Source organism: Oncorhynchus nerka, linkage group LG10 (assembly GCF_034236695.1).
Source record: "Oncorhynchus nerka isolate Pitt River linkage group LG10, Oner_Uvic_2.0, whole genome shotgun sequence".
Lineage (NCBI taxonomy): Eukaryota > Metazoa > Chordata > Actinopteri > Salmoniformes > Salmonidae > Oncorhynchus > Oncorhynchus nerka.
In genome coordinates, this window is record NC_088405.1 from 100,640,740 (window position 1) to 100,653,497 (window position 12,758).

Genomic DNA, 12,758 nt, shown 5'->3' on the forward strand with positions numbered 1-12,758 from the left:
AACAGGTGGTTTCCTTACATTACAGTAAGTTCCTGTCATTAACAGGTGGTTTCCTTACATTACAGTAAGTTCCTGTTATTAACAGGTGGTTTAACAGAGAATATCATTACAGTAAGTTCCTGTTATTAACAGGTGGTTTAACAGAGAATATAATTACAGTAAGCTCCTGTTATTAACAGGTGGTTTCCTTACATTACAGTAAGTTCCTGTTATTAACAGGTGGTTTCCTTACATTACAGTAAGCTCCTGTCATTAACAGGTGGTTTCCTTACATTACAGTAAGTTCCTGTTATTAACAGGTGGTTTAACAGAGAATATCATTACAGTAAGTTCCTGTTATTAACAGGTGGTTTCCTTACATCACAGTAAGTTCCTGTTATTAACAGGTGGTTTAACAGAGAATATAATTACAGTAAGTTCCTGTCATTAACAGGTGGTTTAACAGAGAATATAATTACAGTAAGTTCCTGTCATTAACAGGTGGTTTAACAGAGAATATAATTACGGTAAGCTCCTGTCATTAACAGGTGGTTTCCTTACATTACAGTAAGTTCCTGTCATTAACAGGTGGTTTCCTTACATTACAGTAAGTTCCTGTTATTAACAGGTGGTTTAACAGAGAATATAATTACAGTAAGCTCCTGTTATTAACAGGTGGTTTAACAGAGAATATAATTACAGTAAGTTCCTGTTATTAACAGGTGGTTTCCTTACATTACAGTAAGTTCCTGTCATTAACAGGTGGTTTCCTTACATTACAGTAAGCTCCTGCTATTAACAGGTGGTTTCCTTACATTACAGTAAGCTCCTGCTATTAACAGGTGGTTTAACAGAGACTATAATTACAGTAAGCTCCTGTCATTAACAGGTGGTTTCCTTACATTACAGTAAGCTCCTGTTATTAACAGGTGGTTTAACAGAGAATATAATTACAGTAAGCTCCTGTTATTAACAGGTGGTTTAACAGAGAATATAATTACAGTAAGCTCCTGTCATTAACAGGTGGTTTCCTTACATTACAGTAAGCTCCTGTCATTAACAGGTGGTTTCCTTACATTACAGTAAGTTCCTGTTATTAACAGGTGGTTTAACAGAGAATATCATTACAGTAACTCCTGTTATTAACAGGTGGTTTCCTTACATTACAGTAAGTTCCTGTCATTAACAGGTGGTTTCCTTACATTACAGTAAGCTCCTGCTATTAACAGGTGGTTTCCTTACATTACAGTAAGCTCCTGCTATTAACAGGTGGTTTAACAGAGAATATAATTACAGTAAGTTCCTGTTATTAACAGGTGGTTTCCTTACATTACAGTAAGCTCCTGTTATTAACAGGTGGTTTAACAGAGAATATAATTACAGTAAGCTCCTGTTATTAACAGGTGGTTTAACAGAGAATATAATTACAGTAAGCTCCTGTCATTAACAGGTGGTTTCCTTACATTACAGTAAGTTCCTGTTATTAACAGGTGGTTTAACAGAGAATATAATTACAGTAAGCTCCTGTTATTAACAGGTGGTTTAACAGAGAATATAATTACAGTAAGTTCCTGTTATTAACAGGTGGTTTAACAGAGTATATAATTACAGTAAGCTCCTGTCATTAACAGGTGGTTTCCTTACATTACAGTAAGCTCCTGTTATTAACAGGTGGTTTAACAGAGAATATAATTACAGTAAGCTCCTGTTATTAACAGGTGGTTTAACAGAGAATATAATTACAGTAAGTTCCTGTTATTAACAGGTGGTTTAACAGATAATATAATTACAGTAAGCTCCTGTCATTAACAGGTGGTTTCCTTACATTACAGTAAGCTCCTGTCATTAACAGGTGGTTTCCTTACATCACAGTAAGTTCCTGTCATTAACAGGTGGTTTCCTTACATTACAGTAAGTTCCTGTTATTAACAGGTGGTTTCCTTACATTACAGTAAGCTCCTGTTATTAACAGGTGGTTTAACAGATAATATAATCACAGTAAGTTCCTGTTATTAGCAGGTGGTTTCCTTACATTACAGTAAGTTCCTGTTATTAACAGGTGGTTTCCTTACATTACAGTAAGTTCCTGTTATTAACAGGTGGTTTAACAGAGAATATAATTACAGTAAGTTCCTGTTATTAACAGGTGGTTTAACAGAGAATATAATTACAGTAAGTTCCTGTTATTAACAGGTGGTTTCCTTTAAGGGAAAAACAGTGTTGTTCTACAGATATTTACAGTCTCAAGTGTTCTGATCTATTTGGTCCTGTTAGTGAAGGACCAGTCCTGTTAGTGAAGGACCAGTCCTGTTAGTGAAGGCCTAGTCCTGTTAGTGAAGGACCAGTCCTGTTAGTGAAGAACCAGTCCTGTTAGTGAAGGACCAGTCCTGTTGGTGAAGGATTAGTCCTGTTAGTGAAAAACCAGTCCTGTTAGTGAAGGACCAGTCCTGTTAGTGAAGAACCAGTCCTGTTAGTGAAGGATTAGTCCTGTTAGTGAAAAACCAGTCCTGTTAGTGAAGGACCAGTCCTGTTAGTGAAGAACCAGTCCTGTTAGTGAAGGACCAGTCCTGTTGGTGAAGACCCAGTCCTGTTAGTGAAGGAATAGTCCTGTTAGTGAAGGACCAGTCCTGTTAGTGAAGGCCTAGTCCTGTTAGTGAAGGACCAGTCCTGTTAGTGAAGGACCAGTCCTGTTATTATCTTGTCCAGATGTGTTTCTAGTGAAGGCCCAGTCCTGTTAGTGAAGGCCCAGTCCTGTTAGTGAAGACCCAGTCCTGTTAGTGAAGACCCAGTCCTGTTAGTGAAGAACTAGTCCTGTTAGTGAAGGACCAGTCCTGTTAGTGAAGGACCAGTCCTGTTAGTGAAGGACCAGTCCTGTTAGTGAAGGACCAGTCCTGTTAGTGAAGGACCAGTCCAGTTAGTGAAGGACCAGTCCTGTTAGTGAAGGACCAGTCCTGTTAGTGAAGGAATAGTCCTGTTAGTGAAGGACCAGTCCTGTTAGTGAAGACCCAGTCCTGTTAGTGAAGGAATAGTCCTGTTAGTGAAGGACCAGTCCTGTTAGTGAAGGCCTAGTCCTGTTAGTGAAGGCCCAGTCCTGTTAGTGAAGGCCCAGTCCTGTTAGTGAAGGCCCAGTCCTGTTAGTGAAGACCCAGTCCTGTTAGTGAAGACCCAGTCCTGTTAGTGAAGACCCAGTCCTGTTAGTGAAGAACTAGTCCTGTTAGTGAAGGACCAGTCCTGTTAGTGAAGGACCAGTCCTGTTAGTGAAGGACCAGTCCTGTTAGTGAAGGACCAGTCCTGTTAGTGAAGGACCAGTCCTGTTAGTGAAGTACCAGTCCTGTTAGTGAAGTACCAGTCCTGTTAGTGAAGGACCAGTCCTGTTATTACCTTGTCCAGATTGAATTAGCAGCTCTTTGTCATATCTTCTTAAAGTATTAGGATGGACAACAAAGGATCGGCTGTACTCCAGGTGTTGTTTACCCTAACCTGGCCTGTACTCCAGGTGTTGTTTACCCTAACCTGGCCTGTACTCCAGGTGTTGTTTACCCTAACCTGGCCTGTACTCCAGGTGTTGTTTACCCTAACCTGGCCTGTACTCCAGGTGTTGTTTACCCTAACCTGGCCTGTACTCCAGGTGTTGTTTACCCTAGCCTGTACTCCAGGTGTTGTTTACCCTAACCTAGCCTGTACTCCAGGTGTTGTTTACCCTAACCTAGCCTGTACTCCAGGTGTTGTTTACCCTAACCTAGCCTGTACTCCAGGTGTTGTTTACCCTAACCTGGCCTGTACTCCAGGTGTTGTTTACCCTAGCCTGGCCTGTACTCCAGGTGTTGTTTACCCTAGCCTAGCATGTACTCCAGGTGTTGTTTACCCTAGCCTAGCCTGTACTCCAGGTGTTGTTTACCCTAACCTAGCCTGTACTCCAGGTGTTGTTTACCCTAACCTAGCCTGTACTCCAGGTGTTGTTTACCCTAGCCTAGCCTGTACTCCAGGTGTTGTTTACCCTAGCCTAGCCTGTACTCCAGGTGTTGTTTACCCTAACCTAGCCTGTACTCCAGGTGTTGTTTACACTAACCTAGCCTGTACTCCAGGTGGTGTTTACCCTAACCTAGCCTGTACTCCAGGTGTTGTTTACCCTAGCCTGTACTCCAGGTGTTGTTTACCCTAGCCTGTACTCCAGGTGTTGTTTACCCTAGCCTGTATTCCAGGTGTTGTTTACCCTAACCTGTATTCCAGGTGTTGTTTACCCTAACCTGTATTCCAGGTGTTGTTTACCCTAGCCTGTATTCCAGGTGTTGTTTACCCTAACCTAGCCTGTAAGTGTGTTATTATAAAGTGTAGTGTTTCCTAACCTACCCTGTACTCCTTGGAGAGCCTCTTCATCTTGTTGTTGAGCAGGAAGTAGACAGCCAGAGTGTGACAGGCTCTGTTGGTGAGCACGGCACTCAGCACCTCGCTGTGTTTGTAGCCCATCCTCTCTGTCATATGCAGTAATACCATGTGGTTGATCTCCTCAATGTGGATCCTAGAGAGACAGAGAGACGTCAGCCATCAGACCTGTGTATGTACCTGTTGAGGTAGGGTGCTTCAGTGTTAGCGTTAGCCATCAGACCTGTGTGTGTGTACCTGTTGAGGTAGGGTGCTTCAGTGTTAGCGTTAGCCATCAGACCTGTGTGTGTGTGTACCTGTTGAGGTAGGGTGCTTCAGTGTTAGCGTTAGCCATCAGACCTGTGTGTGTGTACCTGTTGAGGTAGGGTGCTTCAGTGTTAGCGTTAGCCATCAGACCTGTGTGTGTGTGTACCTGTTGAGGTAGGGTGCTTCAGTGTTAGCGTTAGCCATCAGACCTGTGTGTGTGTACCTGTTGAGGTAGGGTGCTTCAGTGTTAGCGTTAGCCATCAGACCTGTGTGTGTGTACCTGTTGAGGTAGGGTGCTTCAGTGTTAGCGTTAGCCATCAGACCTGTGTGTGTGTACCTGTTGAGGTAGGGTGCTTCAGTGTTAGCGTTAGCCATCAGACCTGTGTGTGTGTACCTGTTGAGGTAGAGTGCTCCAGTGTTAGCGTTAGCGTTAGCCAGTTGACCTGTGTGTGTACCTGTTGAGGTAGGGTGCTTCAGTGTTAGCCAGTTGACCTGTGTGTGTACCTGTTGAGGTAGGGTGCTTCAGTGTTAGCCAGTTGACCTGTGTGTGTACCTGTTGAGGTAGGGTGCTTCAGTGTTAGCCAGTTGACCTGTGTGTGTATACCTGTTGAGGTAGAGTGCTCCAGTGTTAGCGTTAGCCAGTTGACCTGTGTGTGTGTATACCTGTTGAGGTAGGGTGCTCCAGTGTTAGCGTTAGCCAGTTGTAGCCAGGAGTCAGACATGACCTGGTGGATGTTGGGTCTCTTAGCTGGATCTGGTTCTAACAGCTTCTTCATTAGACAGATGGCCGCTGTGGAGAGAGGGGGAGAGAGAGGAGAGGGAGAGGGGGATGGGGGGAGAGAGAGGAGGGGAGGGAGAGAGAGAGATGAAAGGAGAGAGAAAGAGAGAGAGAGAGATGGAGAGAGAGACAGATGGAGAGACAGAGAGAGGGGGAGAGAGAGAGAGAGAGACAGAGAGAGGGATATAGAGAGAGAAATGGAAAGAGACAAAGAGAGAGAAGAGGGAATGGGGTGAGAATTTGTTAAAGCTACAATCTGGGATTTGAAAAACAAGAAAACTGCTGCCAGCCACTTGTTTTGGCACATTTGTTTTCTGTGTCTGTCTCTGTGCGCTCGTCTCTGTGTGCTCGTCTCTGTGCGCTCGTCTCTGTGCGCTCGTCTCTGTGCTCTCGTCTCTGTGTGCGCTCGTCTCTGTGCTCTCGTCTCTGTGCTCTCGTCTCTGTGCGCTCGTCTCTGTGCTCTCGTCTCTGTGTGCGCTCGTCTCTGTGCGCTCGTCTCTGTGCTCTCGTCTCTGTGTGCTCTCGTCTCTGTGCGCTCGTCTCTGTGCTCTCGTCTCTGTGCTCTCGTCTCTGTGCTCTCGTCTCTGTGCGCTCGTCTCTGTGCTCTCGTCTCTGTGTGCGCTCGTCTCTGTGCGCTCGTCTCTGTGCTCTCGTCTCTGTGTGCTCTCGTCTCTGTGTGCTCTCGTCTCTGTGCGCTCGTCTCTGTGCTCTCGTCTCTGTGCTCTCGTCTCTGTGCTCTCGTCTCTGTGCTCTCGTCTCTGTGTGCTCTCGTCTCTGTGCTCTCGTCTCTCTGTGCTCTCGTCTCTGTGTCTGTCTCTGTGCTCTCGTCTCTGTGCTCTCGTCTCTGTGCTCTCGTCTCTGTGCTCTCGTCTCTGTGCTCTCGTCTCTGTGTGCTCTCGTCTCTGTGCGCTCGTCTCTGTGTGCTCTCGTCTCTGTGCTCTCGTCTCTGTGCGCTCGTCTCTGTGTGCTCTCGTCTCTGTGCTCTCGTCTCTGTGCTCTCGTCTCTCTGTGCTCTCGTCTCTGTGCGCTCGTCTCTGTGCTCTCGTCTCTGTGCTCTCGTCTCTGTGCTCTCGTCTCTGTGCTCTCGTCTCTCTGTGCTCTCGTCTCTGTGCTCTCGTCTCTGTGCTCTCGTCTCTGTGCTCTCGTCTCTGTGCGCTCGTCTCTGTGCTCTCGTCTCTGTGCGCTCGTCTCTGTGCTCTCGTCTCTGTGCTCTCGTCTCTGTGCTCTCGTCTCTGTGCTCTCGTCTCTGTGCGCTCGTCTCTGTGCTCTCGTCTCTGTGCTCTCGTCTCTGTGCTCTCGTCTCTGTGCGCTCGTCTCTGTGTGCTCTCGTCTCTGTGCGCTCGTCTCTGTGCGCTCGTCTCTGTGCTCTCGTCTCTGTGCTCTCGTCTCTGTGCTCTCGTCTCTCTGTGCTCTCGTCTCTGTGTGCTCTCGTCTCTGTGCTCTCGTCTCTGTGCGCTCGTCTCTGTGCGCTCGTCTCTGTGTGTACCTGTAGAGAGAGAGGGCGGTAGAGGGTTCATATCCTTGTCCACCATCTTCTGGTGCAGAGCCCTGAGACTGAAGGGCTCCACGGTGAAGGGAAGGCTGCCGGTCAGCATGGCGTACATGTTCACTCCTCTGTAAGGGACAACATGCACAGGAACGTTACCCACCCGTGTACAACACTCACCCAGCCACCAATAAATGAGTTCTAGTGATGGAAACAGGAACGTCACCCAGCCGTGTACAACACTCACCCAGCCACCAATAAATGTCATAATAAATTAGTTCTAGTGAACTGGTTGAGAAGTGATCTCGTAGTTCGAATAGATACTGTTTACAGTCTAGAAGTATTTATTCTGACAGAGAAATAGGGTGTGTGAATGACATGAGACGTATTGTTGTAGACATGAGACGTATTGTTGTAGACATGAGACGTAGTTGTTGTAAACGGTAGACATGAGACGTAGTTGTTGTAAACGGTAGACATGAGACGTATTGTTGTAAACGGTAGACATGAGACGTAGTTGTTGTAAACGGTAGACATGAGACGTATTGTTGTAGACATGAGACGTATTGTTGTAGACATGAGACGTATTGTTGTAAACGGTAGACATGAGACGTAGTTGTTGTAAACGGTAGACATGAGACGTATTGTTGTAAACGGTAGACATGAGACGTATTGTTGTAAACGGTAGACATGAGACGTATTGTTGTAGACATGAGACGTATTGTTGTAAACGGTAGACATGAGACGTATTGTTGTAAACATGAGACGTATTGTTGTAAACGGTAGACATGAGACGTATTGTTGTAGACATGAGACGTATTGTTGTAAACGGTAGACATGAGACGTATTGTTGTAGACATGAGACGTATTGTTGTAAACGGTAGACATGAGACGTATTGTTGTAAACGGTAGACATGAGACGTATTGTTGTAAACGGTAGACATGAGACGTATTGTTGTAAACGGTAGACATGAGACGTATTGTTGTAAACGGTAGACATGAGACGTATTGTTGTAAACGGTAGACATGAGACGTAGTTGTTGTAAACGGTAGACATGAGACGTATTGTTGTAAACGGTAGACATGAGAAGTAGTTGTTGTAAACGGTAGACATGAGACGTAGTTGTTGTAAACGGTAGACATGAGACGTATTGTTGTAAACGGTAGACATGAGACGTAGTTGTTGTAAACGGTAGACATGAGACGTATTGTTGTAAACGGTAGACATGAGACGTATTGTTGTAAACGGTAGACATGAGACGTATTGTTGTAAACGGTAGACATGAGACGTATTGTTGTAAACGGTAGACATGAGACGTATTGTTGTAAACGGTAGACATGAGACGTAGTTGTTGTAAACGGTAGACATGAGACGTATTGTTGTAAACGGTAGACATGAGACGTAGTTGTTGTAAACGGTAGACATGAGACGTAGTTGTTGTAAACGGTAGACATGAGACGTATTGTTGTAAACGGTAGACATGAGACGTATTGTTGTAAACGGTAGACATGAGACGTAGTTGTTGTAAACGGTAGACATGAGACGTATTGTTGTAAACGGTAGACATGAGACGTAGTTGTTGTAAATGGTAGACATGAGACGTAGTTGTTGTAAACGGTAGACATGAGACGTATTGTTGTAAACGGTAGACATGAGACGTAGTTGTTGTAAACGGTAGACATGAGACGTATTGTTGTAAACGGTAGACATGAAACGTATTGTTGTGAACGGTAGACATGAGACGTATTGTTGTAGACATGAGACGTATTGTTGTAAACGGTAGACATGAGACGTAGTTGTTGTAAACGGTAGACATGAGACGTAGTTGTTGTAAACGGTAGACATGAGACGTATTGTTGTAAACGGTAGACATGAGACGTATTGTTGTAAACGGTAGACATGAGACGTATTGTTGTAAACGGTAGACATGAAACGTATTGTTGTAGACATGAGACGTATTGTTGGAAACGGTAGACATGAGACGTAGTTGTTGTAAACGGTAGACATGAGACGTATTGTTGTAAACGGTAGACATGAGACGTATTGTTGTAAACGGTAGACATGAGACGTATTGTTGTAGACATGAGACGTATTGTTGTAAACGGTAGACATGAGACGTATTGTTGTAAACATGAGACGTATTGTTGTAAACGGTAGACATGAGACGTATTGTTGTAGACATGAGACGTATTGTTGTAAACGGTAGACATGAGACGTATTGTTGTAAACGGTAGACATGAGACGTATTGTTGTAAACGGTAGACATGAGACGTAGTTGTTGTAAACGGTAGACATGAGACGTATTGTTGTAAACGGTAGACATGAGACGTATTGTTGTAAACGGTAGACATGAGACGTATTGTTGTAAACGGTAGACATGAGACGTATTGTTGTAAACGGTAGACATGAGACGTAGTTGTTGTAAACGGTAGACATGAGACGTATTGTTGTAAACGGTAGACATGAGACGTAGTTGTTGTAAACGGTAGACATGAGACGTATTGTTGTTGACAAACGTAGTTGTTGTAAACGGTAGACATGAGACGTATTGTTGTAAACGGTAGACATGAGACGTAGTTGTTGTAAACGGTAGACATGAGACGTATTGTTGTAAACGGTAGACATGAGACGTATTGTTGTAAACGGTAGACATGAGACGTATTGTTGTAAACGGTAGACATGAGACGTATTGTTGTAAACGGTAGACATGAGACGTATTGTTGTAAACGGTAAACGGTAGACATGAGACGTAGTTGTTGTAAACGGTAGACATGAGACGTATTGTTGTAAACGGTAGACATGAGACGTAGTTGTTGTAAACGGTAGACATGAGACGTAGTTGTTGTAAACGGTAGACATGAGACGTATTGTTGTAAACGGTAGACATGAGACGTAGTTGTTGTAAACGGTAGACATGAGACGTATTGTTGTAAACGGTAGACATGAAACGTATTGTTGTGAACGGTAGACATGAGACGTATTGTTGTAGACATGAGACGTATTGTTGTAAACGGTAGACATGAGACGTAGTTGTTGTAAACGGTAGACATGAGACGACAGTTAGTTGTTGTAAACGGTAGACATGAGACGTATTGTTGTAAACGGTAGCAGATGAAACATGGTTATTGTTGTGAACGGTAGACATGAGACGTATTGTTGTAGACATGAGACGTATTGTTGTAAACGGTAGACATGAAACGTATTGTTGTGAACGGTAGACATGAGACGTATTGTTGTAGACATGAGACGTAGTGGTTAGCAGATGGTTAGCAGATGTTATTGGTCACATACACATGGTTAACAGATGTTATTGGTCACATGGTTAGCAGATGTTATTGGTCACATGGTTAACAGATGTTATTGGTCACATACACATGGTTAGTAGATGTTATTGGTCACATGGTTAGCAGATGTTATTGGTCACATAGACATGGTTAGCAGATGTTATTGGTCACGTGGTTAGCAGATGTTATTGGTCACATACACATGGTTAGTAGATGTTATTGGTCACATGGTTAACAGATGTTATTGGTCACATACACATGGTTAGCAGATGTTAATGGTCACATGGTTAGCAGGTGTTATTGGTCACATACACATGGTTAGCAGATGTTATTGGTCACATGGTTAGCAGGTGTTATTGGTCACATACACATGGTTAGCAGATGTTATTGGTCACATACACATGGTTAGCAGATGTTAATGGTCACATACACATGGTTAGCAGATGTTATTGGTCACATACACATGGTTAGCAGATGTTATTGGTCACATGGTTAGCAGGTGTTATTGGTCACATACACATGGTTAGCAGATGTTATTGGTCACATACACATGGTTAGCAGATGTTATTGGTCACATGGTTAGCAGATGTTATTGGTCACATAGACATGGTTAGCAGATGTTATTGGTCACATACACATGGTTAGCAGATGTTATTGGTCACATGGTTAGCAGGTGTTATTGGTCACATACACATGGTTAGCAGATGTTATTGGTCACATACACATGGTTAGCAGATGTTAATGGTCACATGGTTAGCAGATGTTATTGGTCACATACACATGGTTAGCAGATGTTATTGGTCACATACACATGGTTAGCAGATGTTATTGGTCACATACACATGGTTAGCAGATGTTATTGGTCACATACACATGGTTAGCAGATGTTATTGGTCACATACACATGGTTAGCAGATGTTAATGTAAACGCTTGTGCTTCTAGTTCCGACCGTGCAGTAATAACCAACGAGTAACCTAGCTATTAACCTGTTGCTCCTACCCTCTACTTTTTTGAACATTTTGTTAAAAATCGCGCAACATTTCAGCGCCCTGCTACTCATGCCAGGAATATAGTACGTTCATATGGTTAGAATGTGTGGATAGGAAACCCTCGGACGTTTTTAAAACTGGTTAAATCACGACTGTGGCTATAACATAACGTGCGTTACATCGGAAAGCGCAGGAAAACCTGATCACAGAAAATGGAAATAAATATCCTTGCGCCACTTCCAGCAATTGTTAACAGTGAGCCGAATTAGATAAGACCGAGCATTCAACTCCCACAGCATCCCCATGTTGTCTAGAGTCTTGTGAATTGAATCATCTTTGATTCTTGGTTGAACCGAAACAGGGGCACCACTTACCTCCGGTCTCCGCCCAGATCATTCCGGAAGAGCTCTCTCGTGAAATTTTTTCCAAGACGACAGCTAATGATTTTTACATCGCCTAAGGATGATTTTTATCGCTTATTAACGTTTACTAATACCTAAAGTAGCATTACAAACGTATTTGAAGTGTTTTGTGAAAGTTTATCGTCTACTTTTTGAATTTAAAAAAATGACGTTACGTTGTGAAATCGCTGTTTTTTTCGTTTATCACACAGTCTACATATAACGATATCTTGGCTTTATATGGCCCGATTTAATCGAAATAAAGACCCAATAGTGTTTATGGGACATCTAGGAGTGCCAACAAAGAAGATGGTGAAAGGTAATGACTGTTTTCTATTTTATTGTGCGGTTTGTGTAACGCCGAAATGCTAATTATTTTGTTTACGTCCCCTGCTGTGCTTTTGTGTTGTAGTGTATTGGTGCATGCTATCAGATAATAGCTTCTCATGCTGTCGCCGAAAAGCATTTTAAAAATCTGACTTGTTGCCTGGATTCACAACGAGTGTAGCTTTAATTTGATACCCTGCATGTGTATTTTAATGAACTTTTGAGTTTTAATTAATACTATTAGCATTTAGCGTAGCGCATTTGCATTTCCAGAGCTCTAGTTGGGACGCAAGCATCCCAAGTAGAAGCAAGAGGTTTTAAGAAATAACGTGTAAAAAAAAACCCAGAGCATACTCACATGGACCAGACGTCCACCTTGGGGCCGTACTTCTTGCGGGACAGTAGTTCTGGAGCAGCGTAGGCGGGACTCCCGCATTGCGTACTGAACGGGTCTGAGTAACCCAGGATCCCTGCACAGTTACTGAGACCAAAATCTGCAGGGGAGGAGACAGGTTCTGAATGTCATTTAGGTGTGAAAGAGGGAGGAGCAACATAAAGACAGAACTAGTTAGAAAGGTGGAAAAACAAGGACATTTCTAAGTGACCCCAAACTTCTGAACGTTATTAATGAGCTGTTTGGTTTTATAATGTATATTATCTGTTATTAATGAGCATGGATGGTTAAAAAATGAGTTCTATCACTGGAGACACCAGAGGTTCTGTCTGACCCAGCTACTGGAGACACCAGAGGTTCTGTCTGACCCAGCTACTGGAGGCACCAGAGGTTCTGTCTGACCAAGCTACTGGAGACACCAGAGGTTCTGTCTGACCAAGCTACTGGAGACACCAGAGGTTCTGTCTGACCCAGCTACTGGAGACACCA

General features: G+C 43.5%; 1 protein-coding gene across 1 annotated transcript in view; it reads right to left on the bottom strand.

The window, feature by feature from the left end:
* LOC135573814 (hormonally up-regulated neu tumor-associated kinase homolog A-like) overlaps nt 1–12,758 on the bottom strand; it is a 78,029-nt gene that overhangs the window by 12,221 nt on the left and 53,050 nt on the right. The window contains 4 exon segments of the mRNA XM_065024017.1: nt 4,330–4,498; nt 5,272–5,398; nt 6,873–7,000; nt 12,234–12,369. Coding sequence (XP_064880089.1) covers nt 4,330–4,498; nt 5,272–5,398; nt 6,873–7,000; nt 12,234–12,369 — 560 coding nt within the window.